We start from the raw sequence: 18,341 nt of genomic DNA, 5'->3' as shown, positions 1-18,341 counted from the left end.
TCTCTCTCCCTCCCTCTCTCTTTCCCCCTCCCTCTCTCTTTCTCTTTCCCTCCCTCCCTCCCTCTCTCTCTCCCTCCCTCTCTCTTTCCCCCTCCCTCTCTCTTTCTCTTTCCCTCCCTCCCTCCCTCTCTCTCCTCCTCTCTCTCTCCCTCCCTCCCTCCCTTTCTCTCTCTCCCTCCCTCTCTCTCTATCTCTCCGATACCCAGGTGAGGATGCATCCTCTCATGCTGCAGAAGCCAGCCATCTCCTTCCCTCTCTGCACACAGCTCTGGGGGAGGTGGAGGAGCTGGTGTCCGGCGGCTCGACCGCTCGTCACACCCTGCTGTCCCGGGTCACCGAGGTGACGCTCCCCCTGCTCTGCAGCTACTTCTCCCGTCGGGACGGCGTGGAGGTGCCCGAGGGGGGCACCTCGTCTCTCAGCCCCGAGCACAGCAGCACTCTGCTGGGCCACGTCCTCTCTATCATCCACACACACCTGGGGGTGGCCGATGGCTCCTGGATGAAGCGCCTGGCAGGTGAGCATGTGAAAAAGTACAACTGCAGCGCAAAGTCAACATTCACCGTTGTTATTGTTAGAATACGGTCCAACACACTTCACATACAGATTCCCTGAAAGGAAGATTCTAGATTCTAGGAGGATTCTTCATTTTTTTTAGATTTTAGGATCCTTCATCTTATGTAGTTAATTATTGAGGACTTTCTATTTTACTTGTTACGGATGGTGCTGTCTACAGGGGTCCATTATCACAGACTTAAAAAAGCCTCTCATGTTGAGCAGGAGAGAAATATCCTAATGAAACTTTCATCTGTCCCAGTTGTGTCTCAGCCAATCATTAGGCAGGCAGAACCACAGCTTCTGAAGAGTCACCTTCTGCCTCTGATGGAGAAGTTGAAGAAAAAGGCGGAGTTAGTTATCATGGAGGAGGAGCATTTGAAGGAGGGGAGGGGCGATACATCAGAGGCGGAGTTACAAATCCAGGAAAAGTTTACTGTGTTAGTCCGTGACTTGTATGCTTTTTACCCTCTACTCATTCCCTATGTGGACTTACACAGGTGAGTACACACACACACACAATAGAGTTCAAACAAATATTTACTCATGCATAATGATTATTGTTATTTGTACAACATTCTGAAGTATCAGTTTTATTTGTTGATGTTTTAGAGTGAGTTGGTTGAGAGAGTTAACACCTGAGGCTGAGACACTTTTCAGTATGGTGGCTGACATCTTCATCTTTTGGACTAAGTCTCACGTGAGCACTTCACCACAAATACACACACACACACACACACACACACACACACACACACACACACACACACACACATATACACACAGACACACACACACACACACATGCACACACACACACGTATACAGTATGTATACACATATATATGCACACACACACACAAGCACAATGTTTCTTTTTCACATATGGAGCGTATGTATGTAGTAATATTTTCCTTTGTAATCTTAATCCTTTTCTGTTATGCTTTATCAGAATTTCAAATGGGAGGAGCAGAATTTTGTAGTCCAGAATGAAATTAACAACATGGAGTTCCTGGTCAATATTAGCAAGAACACTAGGCCTACATCAAAGGTGGGTACTCATGCAAGCTCAGGATTGTGTAGAATTAGAATATGTGTTGACTATCCCCCTTTGTGATGAAGATTGTAACCGTAATCAGCCTCAGCAGGATATTCTTACACTTGTTTTTAGCTTTTATGACCTATTCATTTGACATTTCTTTTAACTTGTAGATAAGATACTCTAGTGTAATTTAGACAAACATTATGATAGCTTCACACAAATGGGTGGTAATTCATTGCTGAAATCAATGCAAATAAATGATATGAGTTTTATCAGTGCAACGGTGTTAAATTGCTTTGGTCAAAAGAAAGGGGGCGTGGCAGACAAAAACAGGAGTAAGGTGAAGAGGAAGGGTGACCGCTACTCCACGCACACCTCGCTCATCGTGGCCGCCCTGAAGAAACTGCTCCCCATCGGCCTAAGCGTCTGCTCTGCTGCTGACCATGAGGTCATAGCCAAGGCCAAGGCCCACCTGTCCCAGGTAGAGGAATCAGGGAAATCATAAAGAGATGGTGTGCTTCATAACTGCCACCAGTGGCTCACCCGTCCCCTTTTTCTTTCTGACACGTCTCTCTGTAGAAGGACACAGAGGAGGAGGTCAGAGAGATCATCCGCAAAGGCCTTCAGAAGCACAATAAGGTATAAGTATAAGTATATATACTCTTTTGATCCCGTGAGGGAAATTTGGTCGCTGCATTTATCCCAATCCGTGAATTAGTGAAACACACTCAGCACACAGTGAACACACAGTGAGGTGAAGCACACACTAATCCCGGCGCAGTAAGCTGCCTGCAACAACAGCGGCGCTCGGGGAGCAGTGAGGGGTTAGGTGCCTTGCTCAAGGGCACTTCAGCCATGCCTACTGGTCGGGGTTTCGAACCGGCAACCCTCCGGTTACAAATCCGAAGCACTAACCAGTAGGCCACGGCTGCCCAAGGTAACACATAAGGTAACGCATACAGAACTATGTCCTTTGTCTTTCATCCACTAACTTGATTTCTGGCTCATATTTAGTTTCTCACATTGTTTGTTTGTTGTTTTGTTTGTCAGGATTTATTCAGAGGAGCTTGGAATCTTGAGGAGCTCAGTGTAGGGCGAGTTTTTGGCATAGCTCGTGTCTTATTTCACCTGGACCAGGTGAGTTCATTTACACTATAATTGTTTTTATCATTTCAGAAATGACTGTGCTATTGTGTTAGAGAGCATGAATGTGGTCCTCAAATGAACCATGGTGCTGTTTTGCATCTCTAATTCCCTCAGGTTGAAAGGCCACACAGGAAAAAGAAGGCTGTGTGGAACAAACTGCTCTCCAAGCAGAGGAAGAGAGCTGTGGTGGCTTGCTTCAGAATGGCACCTCTATACAACTTACCCAGGTGCATTTTCTTTTTCACATGCTGGAAAATAACATTTAGTAGCTGACCAACAACATGCACAAATCAGCATTTTCTCCCTTTGTCTCCTTTTTCCTGCCTTTCTGTCTTCCATTCTTTCATACTTTCTTTCTGTTTCATGTCTCACACCTGCTCTCACTTTCTCCTTTAATGCTGCAGGCACAGAGCAGTCAATCTCTTCCTCCTGGGTTATGGTAAAGCGTGGATTGAGGCAGAGGGCCATTCTTTTGAAGATAAGCTAATAGAGGATTTGACTGTAAGCATGCTTATTGTGTTCTTATTACATAATCCAACAAAAGCATTAGTCAAAACTTCATTCTACTGTGATGTTATGAAGTCTAATCCAACGTATTCATGTTTAAACAATTCAGGATGTGTATTTAGCAATGTAAACATAGCCCCTCTGTCTGTATGTTCAGATATGCCAATAAGTGCTTTGTGACTTTGTTTAGACAATTAGGCCATTTTTATTGATGTTTTTTTTGGTGGGAACCTGGATGGTGAAATGAGTAATTCATTGTTTTCAGATGTTGGGGAAAGTGCTTCCATATGTTTTGCTGGTCATAAGTGTCTCAGTATTTTCTCTGAAGTTTTCTGCAAGACTAACGAAAATAGATTTATATTTTCAAAAATGATAATGCCAAAAGTTGCTATTCTACGACAGAAAGTGGGTGAGCAAGAACGGGAGGATCCTGAGGAAGTGGGCGATGAGGGAGAAGGGGGTGCGTCTCACTCGGATCCTCTCCATCAACTCATCACACTCTTCAGCCAAAGTGCTGTGACAGAGAGGAGGTATGTCAGGCTTTTGGATGTTTATATCTGTGTCTGTTCTTTCTTTCTTTGACAAAGAATTCCATTCTATTTACATGCCATCTTCTGTTGGCACTACAAGATGATAGAGCTATTTAATATTGGCAAATAAGTGAGAAGTGTTCAAGTGTGCAGTGTTTCAGATGTTCAGGTGCATGCAATGTTTTTCTCCTTATTGCTTGCTGTTTATGATGATCTGCTCTCTAAATCCTTTGCAGACTCCAAGAAGACACGTTGTATATGTCCTTTGCAGAGATCATGGCTGAGGTGAGACCAACCAGCATTTTTTTCTGGAAGCTAGTTTCTCAAGTTAAGCTCAAGTAATGGAAGGAACCAAAAAAAACTGACAATACACATCTACCTTGGAGTTTCGTGCTTCTTTACAAGAAGTGGATGACATATATACAGTATGAAGAGGTCCATCCACTTCATATTTGTTTTGCCATTTGTTCAGAGTTGCCATGGGGAAGAGGAGGATGAAGATGAAGTCAAGTCATTTGAGGTTTGAGTCTTGAGTGCATTCCCAGATTCTTACTTGTCCACGCTGCCCTGTTTACTTGGCTGGCTGTGGGTCACTTGGGCACAGACATGTCAGAAGCTCAACTGAAGAGGCCGACTAATGGGCCTGCTGTCTCCCGTTTCTTGTTTAGGAGAAGGAGATGGAGAAGCAGAAGCTGCTGTACGAGCAGGCCAGACTACACGAGCATGGAGCTTCCGAGATGGTGCTTCAGACTATTAGTGCTAGCAGAGGTAACTATGGCAACAGGGGGTCATTTTTTGTAACTATTTTACCAAAAAGTCACTGGCCTTTTTTCTCTCTTGAGGTTGAGTCATGGAATGGAACAAGTCCTCGTATTTATATTTCAGTTTGACCACTCAATAATTTATCAACACGGTTTCGAGAGCGTTTCTCTAAAACTGCCCTCTGTGGTTAATTTATCACTCTGGTCTTAAGGTGAGAAGGGCTCTATGGTGGAGGCTACTCTAAAGCTGGGAATAGCTATTCTTAATGGAGGAAATACAGGTGTGCAACAGGTATGGTCATATATAATTCCTACTGTCCTCAAAAGCCTTTTAATATTGTGCTGCAAAGGTAAGGATGCTTGAGAATTCTAGACTGCACATAAATCCAAACTTTGACATAATTAGCCTGATGGTTTTGTTGTTAGAATCATTCCTTTCATTTACTAGTTAGCATGCTAGTCATTGATAATCGTACATCACAGTCTCTGAAAAGACATTATCACTGTCCTGTATATTTGACTTGAAAGGTTTCTGAACATGTATTTATCTGCCGACATTTTGGTGTTTTGACAGAAAATGCTGGAATACCTGCGCCACAAGCGAGACGTGGGCTTCTTTCAGAGCCTGGCAGGCCTCATGCAGTCGTGCAGGTCTGGCTGTCACCAGCTCAAAGCGCTCACAGTTGATTTGTTGTCTTGTTTCGTTTGGTGTGGCTGTGCGCTATCACATGCTGTTTGATTGCTTCTTTCGCAGTGTACTGGATCTCAACGCCTTTGAGCGGCAGAACAAAGCCGAGGGACTGGGTCTGGTTATGGAGGCGAGCTCAGGTGCTCAATCCTATCAGTAATGAAAAAACGCTCTTTAGAATAGAACAAATACCCTGCAACTGTAAGAATTGACTTGGGGGCTTTTTTGAAATTGGTATTTTCCTCTCTCTCTCACTTTCTCTCTGTGTCTCTCTCTCCCCTTTTCCTCCTCTCTCCCTCTTTCTCTCTCTCTCTCCCTCCCTCTCTCTCTTTCTCTGTCAGTGTCAATTTATTTTACTCTGTCTTTTTGTCCTCTCTGTCCATCACTCTCCAAGGGGACAAGGTAATGGCAGATGAGGAACTGACCTGTGACCTTTTCCGCTTCCTACAACTCTTGTGTGAGGGACACAACTCAGGTACACACATAAAAACGGATTGGTTTAGTGTTTTCCTGCAAAGAATTGGCAGGGAGCAGACTTAAATGTGATGAGTTTCTGCAGACTCGAAAGCAGGCCAGCTCTCGAAAGACAGACCCAATACATGCAGTTGAGCACAATTAAACACCTTTTGCACATTCACAGCTTTTACTTCATTTGCAATAATTCAGATTTTCAGAATTACCTCCGGACTCAAACTGGCAACAACACAACCGTGAACATCATTATATCCACTGTTGACTACCTCCTCAGGGTACAGGTAAGATTGAACTAATTAAAAGTAGTGTCATCTTACATCTAGATCTACTATTAAAAGGGTATAATAATAAATATTACCACCGGCTGCTGGAAAAGCACGGTCATATTAGCTTTGTCAAAGTGTGTTTTTTTTGTTTGTTTTTTTTAAAAGCAATTTGTGTACAATGACTCCCGGAACACAGGCAAATAGAAGGCTTTGGTCCACAGGGGCCACACCACGCGGTGGTCATACCATGTACTGATATGTGGTGCATCTAGTTTTTACACTCACTAACCTTAGCAATCTGTTAAATAAATAAAGTATTTTGACTGTCATTTCATTTTAATATCACATACTTAGGAGTCCATCAGTGATTTCTACTGGTATTATTCTGGCAAGGATAAGATGGATGAACATGGACAGCGGCATTTCTCTAAGGCCGTTAGTGTTGCCAAGCAAGTCTTCAACACCCTCACAGAATATATTCAGGTCTGTGGTTTTGTCTCACATACTGTATGTCATATTCTGTGAAATCCATTCCTATTTTGTTGTAATACAGTTTTACACTTAGCAGTTTTGCATATTATTGCTGAAAAATTAAAGTTGTTTGTCCCTCAGGGTCCTTGCACAGGGAATCAGCAGAGTTTGGCTCACAGCCGATTATGGGATGCGGTTGTTGGGTTCCTGCATGTGTTTGCTCATATGCAAATGAAGCTCTCTCAGGTTAACATTACCTGAAATTACACACATCCAAAAATCTGCTAATTGTACTGCTTAATGTTTATCCTGTTTTCTGTGGCTAACATAGTTTGCATCGGTTGACAGGATTCTAGTCAGATTGATTTGCTGAAAGACTTGATGGATTTACAGAAAGACATGGTTGTGATGCTTCTGTCCATGCTGGAAGGTGATCATTTTGGAAAAAGAAAATTGTATGTTTCTCAAGAAAACCTGTGCACCCTTTGAATGTGAACTCATTTTCTCACCCTAATAGGAAATGTTGTAAATGGCACGATCGGGAAACAGATGGTGGACATGTTGGTGGAATCCTCTAGCAACGTGGAGCTGATCCTTCGCTTCTTTGACATGTTCCTTAAACTCAAAGTTTTCACCTCGTCTGATGCTTTTAAAGAGTATGACCCTGACCGAAGGGGGCTCATCTCCAAGAAGGACATCCAGAGGGCCATGGAGGGCTGCCAGCACTACTCGCCCTCCGAGACCGAGTTCCTGCTCTCCTGCATGGAGACGGACGAGAGCGAGCTGCTGGACTACCAGGCATTTGTGAAGCGCTTCCACGAGCCGGCCAAAGACATCGGCTTTAACATGGCCGTGCTCCTCACCAACCTGTCCGAGCACATGCCTGGCGATGCCCGCCTGCACACCTTCCTGGAGCTGGCAGAGAGCGTTCTCAGGTATCTCAAGAACCTTCACGCTTTTGCTCTCATTGCTTGAGCAACAGGATTTACTTAAGAGAATCCTGGTAACCATCAGAGAATAGAGAGTCTTTTTGAGCAGGCCCTTGTCTTTGTCAAGCCTCATTCACACAGGAGGAGACAAGCAGTGATTTTGTGATGAGAGATCATAGAATCATAGAACGTAATTTCCCAACTTTCCAACACGAGGGCAGTTAATATGGTATTAATATGGTTTTGTTTTTTTAACTTGCAAAAAACACTGCGGCTGATACACAATGCGGCTAATACACAGGAAGTTACTGTACTGAAAGTTAGGGACTTTAGCGATTGCATCTGAAATAACTATTGTTCAAAAAAATGTAACAAATCTAAAGTTTAGTAAAGTAAACAAAGTTATTACACACTGTTCTGATTTTAATGTTAATTCCACAGGTACTTCCAGCCCCACCTTGGGCGTATAGAGATCCTGGGGAGTGCTAAGCGCATTGAGCGTGTTTACTTTGAGATTAGCGAGTCGAGTCGGACTCAGTGGGAGAAACCCCAGGTGAAGGAGTCCAAGCGCCAGTTCATCTTTGACGTCGTCAATGAGGGTGGAGAGAAGGAGAAGATGGAGCTCTTTGTGAACTTCTGTGAGGACACCATCTTTGAAATGCAGCTGGCCGCACAGATCTCCGGCACGGACGCTGGCGAGGACACAGCTGAGAAGGACGAGGAGGAAGAGGAGGAGGCAGAGAGAGGAAGGCCCAGAGAAACCAGTTTCTTTTCTCTGGCTTCAGCAATGTACGTTCTCCTGGCTCCTGTGCACTTCCTGATGATGCTGGCATCACTGCTCTCTGTGAGGAGCCTCCGAAAGCATCTGAGGAAGGTCACCTTGAAGGGTCTCATCAGTACCATTTTCTCATTTTTATGGAACATTCTCATGGGATTGGCTCATATGGTGTTTTGTGTGATCTCCTTCATATTGCACATACTCTACCTGACCTTCATCAACGGTGGCATTATTGAGATGGTTGAGAACATGACACTCGCTGACCTGGTGATTGACGTCCATGACCCCAGCCTCGATGAGGTCACAGGGTTGCGTGTGGGTTTGGGGGATGGAGTCCGGCAGTGCCTGGAGCCCCTCTCCTCCCAGGAGGACCTGAGTGTGCTGGAGCTGGATCTGTCCAAAGACCCGCAGGTCCTTACAGACATCTTCGGACTGAGTCTGAGAAAGGAGGGGACCAAGATCAGACTTATGTCTAATGATTTCAGTGCCAGCCTAGACCATTTTCTCTCGGCCTCGGGCGAGCCTACTGACGCTGCTGAAATCAGGGGGAAACAAAAGGTATTGGGGCGTGTTGTCTGGATATTGTGATTATGCACCAGCTGGTTTAATGAATTTGGGAACTGCAGTTTTAACCCTTAAAGGTGTAGGTTTTTGAACATTCTAAGTTCCGCAACAATTGAAGGTTCTAAAATTCTATGTTGAATTCAATGAACCCAGATATTCTTTAGAATGTTCATTTCTCAACATTCCCGTCAGCCCGATTTAGGCGGGCAGGAGCCAATAAAACCTGCATGCTGTTCACTCTACACTCAAAACACTTTGGAAGCACAGATAAGATTTAACATGGATGGTACAACAGATGTTTACACAGTCAAAGTTGTAAGTTCAGTTCTCACCACTCACTGGTCTGATACATTTATAATAACCTGGATGCTGGTGCGTAGGGAGCTTGTATTCAGGGCACAGTTGTAAAGCATTTATGCAATTGCCAATGATTGCTCCAAAGCTCCAATGAAGATGCTATCAGACTCACACATCGCCTCTGATCTGTTGTGGGTGTGCAGTAGGAGCTGTAATTTACAGTGCAGGCAGGTCCGCGCTGGGCGTTTGAGGCTGAGCTGCGCCGCGAGGTGCCCAGCTCCACAGTTGGTCAAAATTGCCTCGGCATGTGCCGTCTGGCAAACATTTGGCAGCAGACACAGTGAAGCAAAGCTGTACCTCTCTGTCTCATCAGGAACATATTGTGTTTGAAGCTCTGTGGTACGTTGTCAGTGGAGGTGGTTGCTGTCAAATTATATAATGAGGAAAAATAAAAAAGCGCTTTTAACTAAGTACTTATTGAAGACATTGATTAGGGAAAATATGTCCTTTAAAAAATAATACCCAACTCTCACTATGGTGTTGTCTTAGGTGTTTGCATTCAAGACACACGTCTGTGAAGAAAAGGAAGAGAGCATTACTGAAAAAGCAGAGTGAGTTGGTCTATAGTTTGTTTATTTATTATTTTCTAAAGGTGCTGACAGATTGCAGTATAAATATTTAAAGCATCTCATTATCTACCGACTATCTTGTCACAGGCAACTTATTACATTGCACACATTATATTTTTATTACTTTGTGGAATGGCAAGGCAAGTTTAATTATTAAGCAGTAGTTCACACACGTTGGTCATTCGGCTTGCCTCACAGATGAGGGTGATGATTATGAAACTTGTTTTCAGTGGAGAGGAGGATGAGAAGGACAAGAGGCAGGAGTGCAGGCAGCGCCAGAGGGCCAGGCAACAGCGCCGCTCAAAGCAGGAGGAAGAAGATGTCCAGGAGTCAGCTCTCTGGAAATCCTTGAACTCCTATCAGAGAAGAATGCTTGTGAGATTAATGGATGCATAACAAATATTTTGACAAAAAAAAACACTGTTTTTTTCTGTCTGCCCGTAGAGGTTATGCATCCAATATTATTTTATAATTTAATTCATTTTAATGTGATAAATTTAATTTAATTTACTTTAATTTAATTTCATAATGATAATAATGTGTGTTTCATTCCACAGAATTGCTTTGCCAGGAATTTTTACAACATGCGATTGCTTGCCCTGTTTGTCGCATTTGCCATCAATTTCATCCTTCTGTTCTATAAGGTAACAACATTTTTCTTGAAATTAATTAACATTCTTTTCTATCCTGTTGTTGAAACACATTCATAAGAACCAGGTGGACAGGGCATGTTGATATTGATTTCAGTTCTATTTTTCCTTCCTGCTGATTCTCCCATGTTTAACCCATGACCATGTGCTGTCACCCCTGCTGGTGAGCTCAGGTGTCGTCGTCTGTGACTGCAGATGAAGAGGACCTGGAGGGCTCTGCCTGGTCTGACAGGCCAGATGATGTGAGCCTGGAGGGGCCGGTGCCAGCGGCGGACCCAGACTCAGACTCAGACACGGCCTCCTTTGTCCTGGAGGAGAGCAGCGGCTACATGGAGCCCTGCCTGCGCTTCCTGGCCATCATTCACACCCTCATATCCTTCTGCTCTATCATCGGCTACTACTGTCTGAAGGTGAGAGAGTAGACAGGCTCATCACATAAGCTTTGAAATACAGCTCCATTGTGTCTTTGCTACTGACATATTTAACGGCGCTTGTTTTTCTTGTGATCATGTTTATGGGTTGTCAGGTTCCCTTGGTGATTTTTAAGCGGGAGAAGGAAGTAGCCCGCAAGCTTGAATTTGATGGCCTGTACGTGACAGAGCAGCCCTCCGAAGATGACATCAGAGGACAGTGGGACAGACTGGTCATCAATACGCCGTAAGCACACACATAATTACTGATAAGCCATGGTTTTATCAGAATTGTGAGATATATTTAAGTGGTTAATTTTTTACAAATGTATGAACTCATTCTTTCATTATATGTATGTATACTGTGAATATGTTTATGAAGTATGTTTCACTGATTGCATGTGTTTTGTGTTCCTTTCAGGTCATTTCCGAGTAATTATTGGGATAAGTTTGTGAAGAGGAAGGTATGCCTTTTTGCAGCATTATGATTTAAATCTAAAAAGTCCCAGCGGACCTTTTATAGTAGGTCTGAAGGGCACTGAGTGTGTGTGTGTGTGTGTGTGTGTGTGTGTGTGTGTGTGTGTGTGTGTGTGTGTGTGTGTGTGTGTGTGTGTGTGTGTCTGTGTCTTGCCAGGTGATGGATAAATATGGGGATTTTTACGGCTTGGCGCGGATCAGCGACCTGCTGGGTCTGGATCGAGCCGCTCTGGACTTCAGTGCCCAGGGCATGGAGAGGAGGAGGCCCAGGAGAGAGAGAGAGCTCGCAGCCCTGTGAGTTAGCTGAAGCTGCCGGTCACCTCAGCCTCTAACCTCTCTCTAGCAGCGCAGCAGGGAGTCAGGCATGGAGCCACTGCCAGAAGATGGCAGTGAGGGTCAACCTGAAAACCCTGAGGCGTGTTATTGCTGTGAGAAGAGATGATAACGGGACTGACCAGGCTTTTTCAACCTTTTAGGTTGAGCTCCATCGACATGAAGTACCAGATATGGAAACTGGGTGTGGTGTTCACTGATAATGTAAGTGTACATGTAAAGTCTCCTAGGACCGAGGTATGATATAGAGTCTGACTTCAGCAATAGTAGAAATAACTAAAAGAATTATATATTTTCACTCCTGTGAGTATTATGTCTGAAAAAGGGCATGTCATAAATGGATATAGTAGTATAAATACTATAGTAGCAGAAATAAAAAGCTACATATGAACATGATCATTCCTAAGCCCTCTGGTAATATTTCTCTTATTTTTGTTTTTGTGTCTGTCCGTTAGTCTTTCCTTTACCTGGCTTGGTACATGTGCATGTCTGTCCTTGGCCACTATAACAACTTCTTCTTTGCTGCTCATCTGCTGGACATTGCTATGGGCTTTAAAACTCTGAGGACCATCCTCACTTCTGTCACACACAATGGCAAACAGGTACGGTCGGGTTTACGGTCGGGTTTACGGTCTGGTATGTTACATACACAACATACTGTAGGTATCAGCATAGTGGTGTGGTGTTGATGATGATGAACACAAATGTATGAAATGAATTGGTGCACAACAGCTGGTGTTAACAGTGGGGCTGCTGGCTGTCGTGGTCTATCTCTACACTGTGGTCGCCTTCAACTTCTTCCGGAAGTTCTACAATAAAAGTGAAGACGGTGAAGGCCAGGATATGAAATGTGACGATATGCTGACAGTGGGTATCAATTGTTTCTCTCTGTGTGTGTGTCACTCACAGTATAGTGTGTGCGTGTGTGTGTTTGTGTGTGCGTGAGTGTGCGTGTGTGCATGTGTGTTGGAGTGCGGTTGTTTTACGTGTTATTAACAGTGCAAGGCTTTTAGATAGGTAATCATCTGCCGCTTTAGTGGCTGTGCTGCTGTGCTTTATTGATCTCCGTTTGCCGCTCGGCGTTTACCTGTCAGTCACCGGGCTGTGTCTGTCTGATGATGTCGTCTGTCTAATCACTGCTGCGGCAGCCAGACAGAAAGCTAATCAGTTCATCTCCTCTCCAAACGAGCCAGTGCTAGGGTGAATTACTAGATTCAGCCTCTGCAGAGTAAAATATTTCATGTGCCTGTTGCATAAATCCTGAACCATTCTGTGATAAAAGTGTGCTGTTATCCTTGGCAGTGTTATATGTTCCACATGTACGTGGGGGTGAGAGCTGGAGGGGGCATCGGGGATGAGATCGAGGATCCTGCGGGGGACGAATTCGAGTTCTACCGCATCATTTTCGACATCACCTTCTTCTTTTTTGTTATAGTTATTCTGCTGGCGATCATACAAGGTACATTTCACATTTCTTCCATTAATGAACCTTTGAATTGGAGAGCTGCTCTTTGCCGCTCGCAGGGTGCTTGAGGATGGGTCATTTTCATATAGAGTGATTAGATTTGACTGTCCTCTTTTATCTTCACCACTGTGTTAGTGACAGTGAAACTCGGCCAGCATGCAATGTGGTATCAAAGGACTCTGAGCTCTTAGTGACCCTCACAAATCACTTGATGTTAGTCAGCTCTTAATGAGTAATGTTGTGGTAATTGGCAAAACTGGTCTTTTCTAATAGCATGGCCCTCCAAACATATCATCCCAATATGAATACTTATTTAGATATTTGTATACTGTACAAGTTGCAGTCTTTGGGGTGCTCTAAATGTTTTATCTGATATTGGTGTCTGGCAGCTTGTTTGGCAGTTGTGGAGCATAACCTTTCATGCATAAATTCACACGTGTGTCTCTGTGTTCCATTCTTCTCCTCTAGGTCTCATCATTGATGCCTTCGGAGAGCTGCGAGATCAGCAGGAGCAGGTCAAAGAGGACATGGAGGTGAGACTAACGCACAGCACACACACACACACACACACACACAATACCTCACCACTAACAAGGCTCTCCAAATACACCCGTGTTCCCAGAGTAACTTCAGTGTCAAGTAGTGAGAAGTGAAAAATGTATTATGGTTTATTTATTATTTATTACGTTTGATAATGTGATTCAAAGCCATTAATATATATATATATATTTGTCTTCATGGTCCTCCTTTGTTGTAGACTAAGTGCTTTATATGTGGCATCGGTAATGAATACTTTGACACGGTTCCCCATGGGTTTGAGACGCACACGCTGCAGGAGCACAACCTGGCCAACTACCTGTGAGTACTGCTGCACTGTTGACCTGTACCCCATGCTGTATCTGCAGAGGTCAGTCAGACCGAGGGCTGAGGGACTCCTGGACCCATATGCTCAGGGTCGGGCGGCATGCTTCAGTTTGCTCGCTGGATGTCTGAATGCACAATCTGCCTCTGCTTACAGGTTCTTCGTGATGTACCTCATCAACAAGGACGAAACAGAGCACACTGGCCAGGTACCGCAGCTTTCCCACACACAGCAGCATACTATACCATACACAACAGCATACTATACCACACACAACAGCACACAACAGCATACTATACCACACACAACAGCACACAGCAGCATACTGTAGCACACACATCACATACACAACAGCATACTATACCACACACAACAGCATACTATCCCACACACAGCAGCATACTATACCATACACAACAGCATACTATACCACACACAGCAGCATACTATACCACACACAACAACATACTATACCATACACAACAGCATACTATACCACCCACAACAGCATACTATACCACACACAGCAGCATACTATACCACACACAACAGCACACAACATCATACTATACCACACACAACAGCACACAGCGGCATACTGTAGCACACACAACACATACACAGCAGCATACTATACCACACACACACACAACAGCATACTATACCACACACAACAGCATACTGTAGCACACACAACAGCATAGCATACACAATAACATACTATACCACACACAACAGCATAGCCTACTGTAGCATACACAACAGCAGAACACACACAACAGCAGAACACGCACAACAGCATACAGCAGCATACACAACATACTATACCACACACAACAGCATACTATACCACACACAACAGCAGGGTGCGATTTGTAGGGGGGATGGGTGGGATTTCCCACCCTCTGGTCTTGATATCCTCCCTTCTGCTTAATTATTTTCATCGCCGGGGGGGACAACATTTATCCCCCTCTGCCCCTCATATTGATTAATGCTACTTCATATAAGTAAAGCGCTGCAACGTGAGAACAGTCTAGTAGGCTAGCCTACATAATAATCTGACATCAGAAACGATCCGCCACCCGCCAGCACTCATGCTGCTGACACAGTGGCTGCGTGATAACTTAATTTGGCCTTGATCGTGCAGGACATTTCAGAATGTCGACTGTGTAATCCATCATAAATGGCTAGTTTCAATGGAAAAGTTAGCTGGACAAATGAAAGAAAACGAGAAGGATTCAGTGAAGCATTTCGTCATATTTTAGAACCTTCAAAATGAGAAAACTGATGCAACTGAGATGGAGGACAACTCCACGTATAGAACGTAGGCCTATTGTCCGAAGGAACTTACATTAAATGAGGAGATATTAGCTGAATGTCACAAAAAGTGTTACAGAAATTGCTTGACATCGCTTATTCAATGGCTCTCACCAAAACACCTAGTTTATGGAGGACTAATGAGAAAGCACTCGCTTGATAAATCAGCCAGTAGGCTAGGCCTAGTAGACAAATAACTTTCAGAAATAATCTGTACTGCAAAAACGAATGTTGGTGGGTATTTAAACTATCTAGTTTTAACAGGTGTTTTAACAGCTGCAAGAAATAGAAGCTTGCCCTATAACTTTACTCTCCAAACTTCACTGCACTGTAGCCAATCAACTGACAGTATGATAGTAGGCTATTTATTTTCTGCAGGCTACAAATAAACACTTTTATTTTTTTCAACTTTTGCAATATTACGCGACTTGGCTACTGAACGAAATCAGCAGGAGAGAGAATGCACGCATTACAGTGCGCAGCGCAGTGCAATGTGTGCTATTTGGTTACCAACTAACACTGTTAGCCAATTCACTAACTCTAGACTTCAGTGCCATCATATACAACATTTTTTTACATAACAAATACAGAAAGGATGGAGGCAGCAAAAGTAGAGGAGTCATTTCAGATGGGGCAAGAACAAGGTGAATTTGTATGCTTGTCAAAACGTAGTCCTACCCTGCATTAGAGGAGCTGATCATCATACCAAGCACACTCGCTGTTTAAAGTCATACATCACGGTAAACTAAAACTAAGATAAAGGTAAATGTTACAAAGGTGGCAAAATGAATATAGGCTATTATTAGCCATGACATTACTAGGCTATGAATCGTTCGTTCATTTTTAAAAAAATAATAAAATTGGTTTTTACACAAATCGCACCCTGCACAACAGCATACTATACCATACACAACAGCATACTATACCACACACAACAACATACTATACCACACACAACAGCATACTATACCACACACAACAACATACTATACCACACACAACAGCATACTATACCACACACAACAGCACACAACAGCATACTATACCACACACAACAACATACTATACCACACACAGCAGCATACTATACCACACACAACAGCATACTGTAACATACAGTACACAACAACATACTGTAGCACACACAACAGCAGAACATACCGGTACTATATTGGGTAAGGCTTGTGTGTTACAGTGTTTCGAAGTGAATCTTGTCTTGAATGTAAGACAGTGCTATATTTCATCATTATTATGGATTATGTGAAGAACTGCTGTAGTTAAGTCTCTTGTCTGTTTTGTGTCACAGGAATCTTATGTATGGAAGATGTACCAGGAGCGTTGCTGGGAATTCTTCCCAGTGGGAGATTGTTTCCGTAAACAATATGAGGATCAGCTTAGCTAAGAGTCCAGTTTGCTCCCTAAGGCAATGCACTGTGGGTTAGTGGCTGCACTTCATTTCTTTGGAGCAGTTGCACTGAATTACCCAACAAAAAGAACTGTTACAAATTTAGAATCAGACCATATGCACATAATGTGTAATCTCACTTACATGGTAATTAGTGCTGATTAATTATTTAATTGCTGTTCATTATGCAGGTCTATGTCTATGCAGAGTGTGATTTGAGACTCAGTATTCTATTAAAGTAACACTACCAGTGTGATTGTTTATTGGCGTCACATCAGCTACTCAGACATTAACAGTCACATGCCCAAGTGTTAAAAGGAAGAACATTCCTGCAAGAAAAGACAAACTGTTGTGTCTTCCCACTTCATTATTGCTGATTACTTCCATACATAATGGCAGTATCGACTCTTTTGGATAGAAAAAGGGACAGAAAAGCCAAACAGCTGTTGTATATAAAGGTAAAAAAAAACAATGTTGGCTACCATGTCCTGGTTGAGTTCATGCAATCATTTTGGGGGGGAAAAAGCCATGTGCACATGAGCATTAGACAGCGTCTCTGCCGTAAGTGTATTTTGGCCTGGCATTAACCCTCATTCAGTCTGTGCTCTGCTGTAAGTGTATTTTGACCTGGCATTAACCCTTATTCTGTCCCCGCAGAACAGCTATCTTATCTCTTTATCGTTAAGCTCCAGATTGTTATAATAATATTCTCATGTCCTCTTCCTCCTGTCTGCATACCATTAAATGAGCAGTCTGTTATGGCTGCGTATGGTATATTTGCTGTGCTATTTTCTTGGCCTGCTGCTTACATCTGTAGTTACTGGCTTTTGGCCGTGTGCTTATATCAGCCTCCTGCTCTCTTTCCCTTTGCTCATCATTTATACACAACCTCCTGCAGCTCCTCTCCATTGTCCCACCCATGCTTTCTTTACATCTTCTGGCACAGGGCTCCAGCACTCCCTCCCTCTCTCTCTCTCTCTCTCGCTCTCCTCCATTGTCTCCATAACTCCAGTGCACTCCTCTGAGTGTCATTCTTCAGTCCTCTCTTTCGTTGAGTTTTTTTTTTTATCCTTTTTATTTCTCCCACTAACATAAAGGGCTTTCATGCCGAATTTGCATAGTCAGCTGCATTGTGGTCCTATATGGTTTGCTGATTGGCAGCAGTGGTCATCATGACAGTCCTGATGACCACTTATGGCCCTTTTCCATTAAGGACTGGGGCTGGCTCAAGGCTTTTCCCTGGTCTTAAACACCAGTGCATGGTGCATTAGCTAACAATGCTAGACACTTCTAAACAGTGCTAAGCAATGACACACTAAGCATACGTCAAATTAATTACAAGGACATTTTAATGTCATATCATTGTAAGAAGCTGTATCCGTAATTCTTTTGCAAAGTATTTATATATCTGTAGATCATTTTTCTTCACAAAAATAAGCAAAGTCACTGAAGTTGGTAGGCAATCATGGAAATATAAAAAGTCTGAGGCTTTACCCCAGACACCAGGGTTTTACCCCATAGTGGGAAAGGGCCAATAGTGCAAGGTGCTCAGCTGGGCACTACTGTTGTTCTGAATACCGAGTAATAACTGTGATGCACATTTATTGTAGATTTACTGTAGCCTACTCAGAGCAACACCCTTCTTTAGAATAGAACATGGTGTCATGTATGATATAAAAATGCAGTGGCATGAGTATGTCAGAACAATTTGTTGTTTGGATGAATCACTATTATTGATAGTGTGCCAAATGATTTTAGTGGATTTAGTTTGTAAAACACATGATGGC

At 43.3% G+C, this 18,341-nt stretch overlaps 1 protein-coding gene across 3 annotated transcripts in view; it reads left to right on the top strand.

Moving 5' to 3' along the window:
* Window positions 1-16,810, top strand: part of ryr2b (ryanodine receptor 2b (cardiac)) — a 48,495-nt gene extending 31,685 nt beyond the window's left edge. The window contains exons 66-103 of one of the 3 annotated variants that reach the window (XM_048269108.1): window positions 207-515; window positions 816-1,053; window positions 1,166-1,253; window positions 1,506-1,604; window positions 1,903-2,076; window positions 2,175-2,234; window positions 2,646-2,732; window positions 2,856-2,968; window positions 3,146-3,242; window positions 3,651-3,778; window positions 4,015-4,063; window positions 4,251-4,298; window positions 4,447-4,546; window positions 4,752-4,831; window positions 5,114-5,190; window positions 5,294-5,367; window positions 5,622-5,702; window positions 5,894-5,982; window positions 6,322-6,450; window positions 6,580-6,684; window positions 6,787-6,868; window positions 6,956-7,373; window positions 7,809-8,703; window positions 9,556-9,617; window positions 9,866-10,010; window positions 10,193-10,279; window positions 10,459-10,695; window positions 10,812-10,942; window positions 11,117-11,159; window positions 11,330-11,466; window positions 11,649-11,709; window positions 11,961-12,107; window positions 12,238-12,372; window positions 12,808-12,964; window positions 13,439-13,503; window positions 13,728-13,828; window positions 13,989-14,040; window positions 16,456-16,810. In XM_048269108.1, the coding sequence (XP_048125065.1) occupies window positions 207-515; window positions 816-1,053; window positions 1,166-1,253; window positions 1,506-1,604; window positions 1,903-2,076; window positions 2,175-2,234; window positions 2,646-2,732; window positions 2,856-2,968; window positions 3,146-3,242; window positions 3,651-3,778; window positions 4,015-4,063; window positions 4,251-4,298; window positions 4,447-4,546; window positions 4,752-4,831; window positions 5,114-5,190; window positions 5,294-5,367; window positions 5,622-5,702; window positions 5,894-5,982; window positions 6,322-6,450; window positions 6,580-6,684; window positions 6,787-6,868; window positions 6,956-7,373; window positions 7,809-8,703; window positions 9,556-9,617; window positions 9,866-10,010; window positions 10,193-10,279; window positions 10,459-10,695; window positions 10,812-10,942; window positions 11,117-11,159; window positions 11,330-11,466; window positions 11,649-11,709; window positions 11,961-12,107; window positions 12,238-12,372; window positions 12,808-12,964; window positions 13,439-13,503; window positions 13,728-13,828; window positions 13,989-14,040; window positions 16,456-16,551 (5,276 nt within the window). In that variant the 3' untranslated portion in view covers window positions 16,552-16,810. Of the gene's footprint in view, window positions 1-206; window positions 516-815; window positions 1,054-1,165; window positions 1,254-1,505; window positions 1,605-1,902; window positions 2,077-2,174; window positions 2,235-2,645; window positions 2,733-2,855; window positions 2,969-3,145; window positions 3,243-3,650; window positions 3,779-4,014; window positions 4,064-4,250; window positions 4,299-4,446; window positions 4,547-4,751; window positions 4,832-5,113; window positions 5,191-5,293; window positions 5,368-5,621; window positions 5,703-5,893; window positions 5,983-6,321; window positions 6,451-6,579; window positions 6,685-6,786; window positions 6,869-6,955; window positions 7,374-7,808; window positions 8,704-9,555; window positions 9,618-9,865; window positions 10,011-10,192; window positions 10,280-10,458; window positions 10,696-10,811; window positions 10,943-11,116; window positions 11,160-11,329; window positions 11,467-11,648; window positions 11,710-11,960; window positions 12,108-12,237; window positions 12,373-12,807; window positions 12,965-13,438; window positions 13,504-13,727; window positions 13,829-13,875; window positions 14,041-16,455 lie in introns of all 3 variants that reach the window. The other 2 variants (XM_048269106.1, XM_048269105.1) reach the window with 2 other exon arrangements.
* Window positions 16,811-18,341: the final 1,531 nt, after the last annotated feature.

The sequence above is a fragment of the Alosa alosa genome, chromosome 18, assembly GCF_017589495.1.
Source record: "Alosa alosa isolate M-15738 ecotype Scorff River chromosome 18, AALO_Geno_1.1, whole genome shotgun sequence".
Taxonomy (NCBI): Eukaryota; Metazoa; Chordata; class Actinopteri; order Clupeiformes; family Clupeidae; genus Alosa; species Alosa alosa.
The sequence above is the reverse complement of the archived record's forward strand: the minus strand, read 5'-3'. Positions and strand labels throughout refer to the sequence as shown.